The 7,520-nt window shown below is 42.1% G+C and overlaps 1 protein-coding gene across 3 annotated transcripts in view; it reads right to left on the bottom strand.

Moving 5' to 3' along the window:
* Nucleotides 1-1,249: 1,249 nt before the first annotated feature.
* Nucleotides 1,250-7,520, bottom strand: part of LOC128686100 (solute carrier family 12 member 8) — a 110,411-nt gene continuing 104,140 nt past the window's right edge. For all 3 annotated transcript variants that reach the window (XM_053772768.2, XM_053772769.2, XM_053772770.2), the window contains one exon: nucleotides 1,250-2,181. In XM_053772768.2, the coding sequence (XP_053628743.1) occupies nucleotides 2,016-2,181 (166 nt within the window). In that variant the 3' untranslated portion in view covers nucleotides 1,250-2,015. The remainder of the gene's footprint in view (nucleotides 2,182-7,520) is intronic.

The following is a 7,520-nucleotide window of genomic DNA, read 5'->3' as shown; positions in this document are numbered from 1 at the left end:
ATAGACCCCTGGCTGTCTTGAAGCAGGAGCTGGAAAGGCACCTAAAGTCAGTACCTGATCAGCCAGGCTGTGGTTTGTATGTCAGTCTGTGTGCAGCCAGCAGTAACAGCCTGGTTGATCAGGCCCTGATCCACTGCAAGGTCTGGTCATGGATCAGGCCACAGGGGCGTTGACCTCCAAAATACCCTCCAGGTATACGTACTTTGGATTTGAAGTTTGTAGTAAATATGATGGTCTGCCCCTTCAAACCCCCCTCCCTCTCCTTTATAATTATATCAGGCACTTCAGTACTCTTGAGAAATGGCACATTTGACAATTATTTCAGGTCTATCCCAAGAATGCTGGAATTGCAACATGGATAGCAATACCAACCTGAGACAGGCAGCAATACCAACCTGAGATGGGTAATACAACCAACTTGGGATAGGTGATAATCAGTGGCGTTGTAAGGGGGGGCGTGAGCAGCCCCAAGTGACACCATCAAGGGGTGACCCTAATGCCCAAAACAGTACTGCAGCAACATAAGAGAAAAATCTTTTGTTTCTATATAGCCTATTGTATGATTACAGAGTACAAATAGGCCTATATAGGGAAAATCAATGACGCTACATGAAAAACTACGATAAATCAATAATTTTATTTATGATAGTTTGGAGAAACTCTTAATCCACCTGGCATCACTATGATCACTCATCGCTGACTGAAATATGCAAGAATGAGCTCATGCTTGAAATACCAAGACTAAGGAAGCACCTGCAGGCTGCAGATGTTGATCTTGAAAAAGTTAAGCACTGGACTGCAGTGGATGCACTAACATTCACAGCTGAATGGGATTTCATTGAATATCTTCCAACTCTCACACTCTGCTTGAGGTTGTTCCTTACTGTGTGTGTTGCTGTGGCTTCTTGTGAAAGGAGTTTCTCGAAATTAAAGTTGAATAAAAACTATTTACGGTCCACAATGATTCAATCCAGAATCTCTGACTTAGCAATGTTATCCATAGAAAATAAGTCAGTTAACAGCATTGATTTTGATAATGTGATAAATGATTTTGCAGGATTGAAGGCAAGGAAATGTAAGATATGATTCATTGAGATGTTACCTGTACTTAAGGCCTGTACTCAAGTGGTACTTAAATTTACGTTTCTTGTCGGTTAATGGCCCTTAAACATTCTCATTGCTAAACATTAGTCATTGGGCATGCAGTAGTAACGTAACTGGAGTTTACTTTTCCCTCATCCCCCCGCCCTTGGATTTCATGGAGGTGACGCCAAAGATGCCGCCCTGGGTAACACCAACCCTAGCAACGCCACTGGTGATAATGCCAACCTGAGATAAAATAATACCAGCCTGAAACAGGCAGTAATACTAATGAATCTAAGACAAGTAGCAATTGTCACTTGTGTAGCTGGCTGATGTATTAAGAGGTTTCCTGATCTTAGGTCTCTCTCTCATGAACATGCCATAAAACACATCAAAGGCTGGCATTACTTATTATTGTTATGTACACGACTGATACTTGTATCAGTTCCAGTTAAACTGGATGTAGTGGCACAATGCCAACAGGTATGAGTATAAAGACAAGATGCAGAACAAGCTTTTATTGGGACTATGTTTCTTTCTGCATAAAATCTTTATACCCAGTCCCAGTTAAGTTCATATGCAAGACTTTCTAGGAACTTTTCATGAGCATAATATAAAAATAAATGTATTCCTAAGGTATTTGGCATGTTTTCCTTTGCTGACATTTCACAATAATCACATTTAATTACATGTATATATTTTTTATATTTAACAGTTATCTAGCTTATATGTGTAACTTTTACCTTTCAAGCCATCCACTGCCCTATGAATTAACAATTCCTTACAAACAGTCACAATATGATAATTTATATGAAGAGGTCTTTCTGCCTGCACCATGTAGTAAAATATACATTACTTTGTTTTGCTTTAGGTCCCTTAAAACTTATGCATAAATTTCTCTTGTGATGTTGCAGTTTTAAATACAAGTCGCACTAACGGGGCTCAGGTAGGTCTGGAAGGGCTTGTCCTGGGGTACACTGGTGATAACGTGACCTGGCTGCAAAATCTTCATTTTCTTCAGTGAGTTGATTAGCAGTGACCTCAACACCTGGGTGTAGTGGGGTCACCACTACTTGGTCATACTCAGCTGTCTGCTGCCTGCTCAGGAGTACATAAGAATAATGAAAGATAAGAAATAAATTACTTATTCCTAGACATTCAACATTTCAGAATATAACAAAATAACTGTATAAAAAAGCTCCTTAATAAATTAATTGCTCAACTGAAATCTAACAATTATGAAATACTTTATATCATAAAGTAAATTTATATTTAGTCCAAATTACACTTAGTCAGAATTCATATTACACAGTTTAGTTATCAATAGTTAAATAAGCAGTTTTTGATATAAAGTCCACAGAAAAGAGGAAGAAGGCAATCATACAAAGGGACATTACACACAAGTTAAGAGGCCCAAGAGAAATCCAGAAGGCAACAGAGACATTAATATGTACACAGAGAGGTGTATGTCTCATTGTATATGCTAAGAAATCATCTTAATCCTTGCTGAAGGGATTAAAGTAGTATCCATAACTAGTGGTGAATAGATAACAAAAGGCCTTGAACCCAATTAATTAACCAACCAGGTGGCAATCTGTACATTCAGTTGACAGACTCGACTAGTGTGATGAGTTTGTGGCATTACAATTCAACATTAAATTGATAAACCTTATTCCAAGGGTGTGGAGCTAACCCATGTATGCATCACTTAAAACAATCCATTGCACCCAGAAGCTGCATGTGTGGTAGTAAACCAATGTTTGTTAGATTGTTTGACATACAGTAAATAAAGGGTATTAACTGTTGAAGTACGTACAGTAGACCCTCGGTTATCGGCTGTAATCCATTCCAGAAGGTCGGCCTAAAACCAAAATAATATTTCCCATAAGAATTAATGTAAATACAATTAATCCATTCCAGACACCCAAAAATGTTAACAAAAAAAAACATTTTTTAAAGATTAATTATAGTTTTACTTACACAAAACAATGAGAACTAAATAAAATAAATAAATGAACATTTAAATCACTGTTACATACCTTTTTTGAAGATTCTTGTTGGCTTATGGAAGACAGGGAGGAGGAGAGAGGGAGGACTGATTATTGTTTGGAAGGGTAATCCTCCTCCATAAGGACTTCAGGTATCAAAGCCCTCTCTGGGGTTACTTCCCTCCCTGCCTGCTACACTCCCTGCATGCCTGCTACACTCCCTGCCTTCCTCCTACACTCCCTGCCACACCCTGCCTCCCTACTACACTCCCTGCCTGCCTGCTACACTCCCTGCCTCCCTGGTACACTCCCTCCCTCCATGCTACACTCCCTGCATGCCTGCTATACTCTCTGCCTTCCTCCTACACTCCCTGCCTCCCTACTACATTCCCTGCCTGCCTGCTACACTCCCTCCCTCCATGCTACACTCCCTGCCTGTCTGTTACACTCCCTGCCTGTCTGCTACACTCCCTCCCTCCATGCTATGCTCCCTGCCTGCCTGCTACACTCCCTGCCCCCCTTCCACACTCCCTGTTTCCCTGCTACACTCTCTGCCTCCCTTCCACACTCCCTGTTTCCCTGCTACACTCTCTGCCTCCCTTCCACACTCCCTGTTTCCCTGCTACACTCCCTGCCTCCCTTCCACAGCATATGTGTAAAGAACCTAGGATAACCCAAAAAAGTCAGACAGTGACTTATTTCCACTGGGGTCCTGCCTCCCTGCTACACTCCCTGCTAAACTCCCTCTCACAACATTAGCTTCCTTGATGTTTGGATCAGAAATCAGTAATTTGGCCAATTTCACACAAATTTCAAGAGATGCCAATTTCAAAACGGGTTCCTGAATAAGCAATGCAGACATTCCTGGCACTAAAATATCATTTTCTCTGTTCACATCTCCAAGCCCCTCTTTATATTATGTTTGTTATTTACTTTTATTCGCACAAAAAATAGAAGATTTACTGTTATGAAGACTACTGTACTGCGTTATTATTGCTGTATAGCCCTTGTGGCTTAGCGCTTCTTTTTGATTATAATAATAATGTACTGCGTTATTGTAATAATTGTATAATGTCAACCCATTCGTGACCATGTATTAGACCAGCCAGTTGGACATGTATTGGACGAGTGAAGTGATTTGTGTTTGACAGGCCAGTTGGACACATACTGGACGTGTGACGTGATTTGTTTACTCTTGAACATCAGCAAAAATCAGACATTTCCACAACTCTGAGCTCAATTTCAAAGTGCTTTCAAGGTACTTACCAACCATATCATAAAAATCTTTGAAAGGGTCCTAAGAAGCAAGATCACCACCCATCTAGAAACCCATCAGTTACACAACCCAGGGCAACATGGGTTTAGAACAGGTCGCTCCTGTCTGTCTCAATTATTGGATCACTACGACAAGGTCCTAGATGCACTAGAAGACAAAAAGAATGCAGATGTAATATATACAGACTTTGCAAAAGCCTTCGACAAGTGTGACCATGGCGTAATAGCGCACAAAATGCATGCTAAAGGAATAACAGGAAAAGTCGGTCGATGGATCTATAATTTCCCCACTAACAGAACACAGAGAGTAGTAGTCAACAGAGTAAAGTCCGAGGCAGCTACGGTGAAAAGCTCTGTTCCACAAGGCACAGTACTCGCTCCCATCTTGTTCCTCATCCTCATATCTGACATAGACAAGGATGTCAGCCACAGCACGGTGTCTTCCTTTGCAGATGACACCCGAATCTGCATGACAGTGTCTTCCATTGCAGACACTGCAAGGCTCCAGGCGGACATCAACCAAATCTTTCAGTGGGCTGCAGAAAACAATATGAAGTTCAACGATGAGAAATTTCAATTACTCAGATATGGTAAACACGAGGAAATTAAATCTTCATCAGAGTACAAAACAAATTCTGGCCACAAAATAGAGCGAAACACCAATGTCAAAGACCTGGGAGTGATCATGTCGGAGGATCTCACGTTCAAGAACCATAACATTGTATCAATCACATCTGCTAGAAAAATGACAGGATAGATAATGAGAACCTTCAAAACTAGGGATGCCAAGCCCATGATGACACTCTTCAGGTCACTTGTTCTATCTAGGCTGGAATATTGCTGCACACTAACAGCACCTTTCAAGGCAGGTGAAATTGCTGACCTAGAAAATGTACAGAGAACCTTCATGGCGCGCATAATGGAGATAAAACACCTCAATTACTGGGAGTGCTTGAGGTTCCTGAACCTGTATTAACTGGAACACAGGCGGGAGAGATACATGATTATATACACCTGGAAAATCCTAGAGGGACTAGTACCTGGAGTTTACCTGGAGAGAGTTCTGGGGGTCAACGCCCCTGTGGCCTGGTCTGTGACCAGGCCTCCTGGTGGATCAGAGCCTGATCAACCAGGCTGTTACTGCTGGCTGCACGCAAACCAACGTACGAGCCACAGCCCAGCTGGTCAGGAACCGACTTTAGGTGCTTGTCCAGTGCCAGCTTGAAGACTGCCAGGGTCTGTTGCACACGAAAATCACTTACTACGAAAGCAAAAGACTTGGCAGACGATGCAACATCCTCCCAATGAAAAACAGGGGTGTCACTAGCACGTTAAGAGACCATACAATAAGTGTCAGGGGCCCGAGACTGTTCAACTGCCTCCCAGCATACGTAAGGGGGATTAGCAACAGACCCCTGGCAGTCTTTAAGCTGGCACTGGACAAGCACCTAAAGTCGGTTCCTGACCAGCCGGGCTGTGGCTCGTACGTTGGTTTGCATGCAGCCAGCAGTAACAGCCTGGTTGATCAGGCTCTGATCCACCAGGAGGCCTGGTCACAGATCGGGCCACGGGGGCGTTGACCCCCGGAACTCTCTCCAGGTAAACCAAAATCATATCTATTTCCGTAATATATCTTCTATCAAATGAGATAAAAAAAAACTGAGAATACAACCATAAAAACCATGGGAAAATAGACTGCAAAGTTGCTGTTTTACACCAAAAACATGGTCACAGTTTTTTCTCATCATGAACCGTGCGCTGCAGGATTTTTTTTTTTATATAGTGCACACTTACCACACAGGCCTATTCTCTCATATCTAGGCCCAAATTGAATGGTCACAGTTTATCTGAGTGAGTTGAGCTCATGGCATCATACTACGGGACCAATAGTGGTTTCAAAACCACCTTATCTTTTATGGACAATGTACAGTGTTCGCGCTTTATATAACGAGAGGCCTTTCCCTTATTCACAGGAACCATGGCCAGGGCTAAAAGTAAGTAGGTTATAACAAATGGAGAAAAACAAATTGGAATGAATTATGCAGCAAAGAGCGCTACCAAATAGTAGCAGCAGGTTGGTGTGGCGACCCCTAAAATTTGAAATTACTCTAGCCAAAATTAGTGCCAGATTACTGATGGAACTGCATTACTGATGGCGAACCTGTACTTTACAAAGATGGAAACTAGGCTTAGTGTAATTGTGAGGGAAAAGTTCAATAGATAGGAGTAGAGAGGGAGTATATAGTAACAATAGTTTCATTGCCGGCTACTTGTTAAGGTAGGGTAAGTCAAGCTCCCGCTATTCCCGCCTTTTTTCCCCTCCCCAAAAGTGATAGTTTCATTGCCGGCTACTTGTTAAGGTAGGGTAAGTCTAGCTCCCGCTATTCCCGCCTTTTTTCCCCCACCCCGAAAGTGATAGTTTGACTGCCGGCTGCTTGTTAAGGTAGGGTCAGTCTAGCTCCCGCTATCCCTTCCCCTCCTTCTTCCCCCCCCCCTCCGAAAGGTGACATGTGGGGCTCCGGTCCAAACAGTAATCACTAGACTCACGGCTCCCAGCACTACTGTAAGTACATGCCTGCCTTGTATTCTAGTGGTTTTATTGGTTGAAAGCTTCACTTTTGGCCAATAATAAACTTAGTCCTTTCAGTCTTGCTCTAGGTTGACTGTTGTAATAATCACCACATCTTTTAGGTATTGTACTTATCATGGAGAGTGATTTCTTAAGCAGTGGGTAACCTGTCTATCTTTCCAGCTTGGATGACAGAGAGGGTCACCTGCCAATCAACGAGCAGAACTGATGGAGATGGACTAATGTCCTAAGACTTCCCCTTTTTGGATTTAATTACCTGTGCACCTGTATGAAGTAGCAGGATATAACCACTCATCATTGCAGTGGAAAAAACCTGCTTTCCTATCATCTAGACTGAGCATTCACTGATAGACTCTGTGAAGAACGAGCCAGTGGGTTGTAACCAACACCTGCGACCCCCCCCATCATCGGCAACGGCTACGATTTCAACACTCAGTGTCACCAACACCAGACACCCCCATATATATTAGCGTTGAATTCAGTTATCATTTATATTTTTAATTTTTCATTTTCTTTGAATGTAGGATTAATATTTCATATTTAAGTGTTTTATATTTTCTATATAATAAAGTGTTTATGTTTGT

The sequence above is a fragment of the Cherax quadricarinatus genome, chromosome 9 (assembly GCF_038502225.1).
Source record: "Cherax quadricarinatus isolate ZL_2023a chromosome 9, ASM3850222v1, whole genome shotgun sequence".
Taxonomy (NCBI): Eukaryota; Metazoa; Arthropoda; class Malacostraca; order Decapoda; family Parastacidae; genus Cherax; species Cherax quadricarinatus.
The sequence above is the reverse complement of the archived record's forward strand: the minus strand, read 5'-3'. Positions and strand labels throughout refer to the sequence as shown.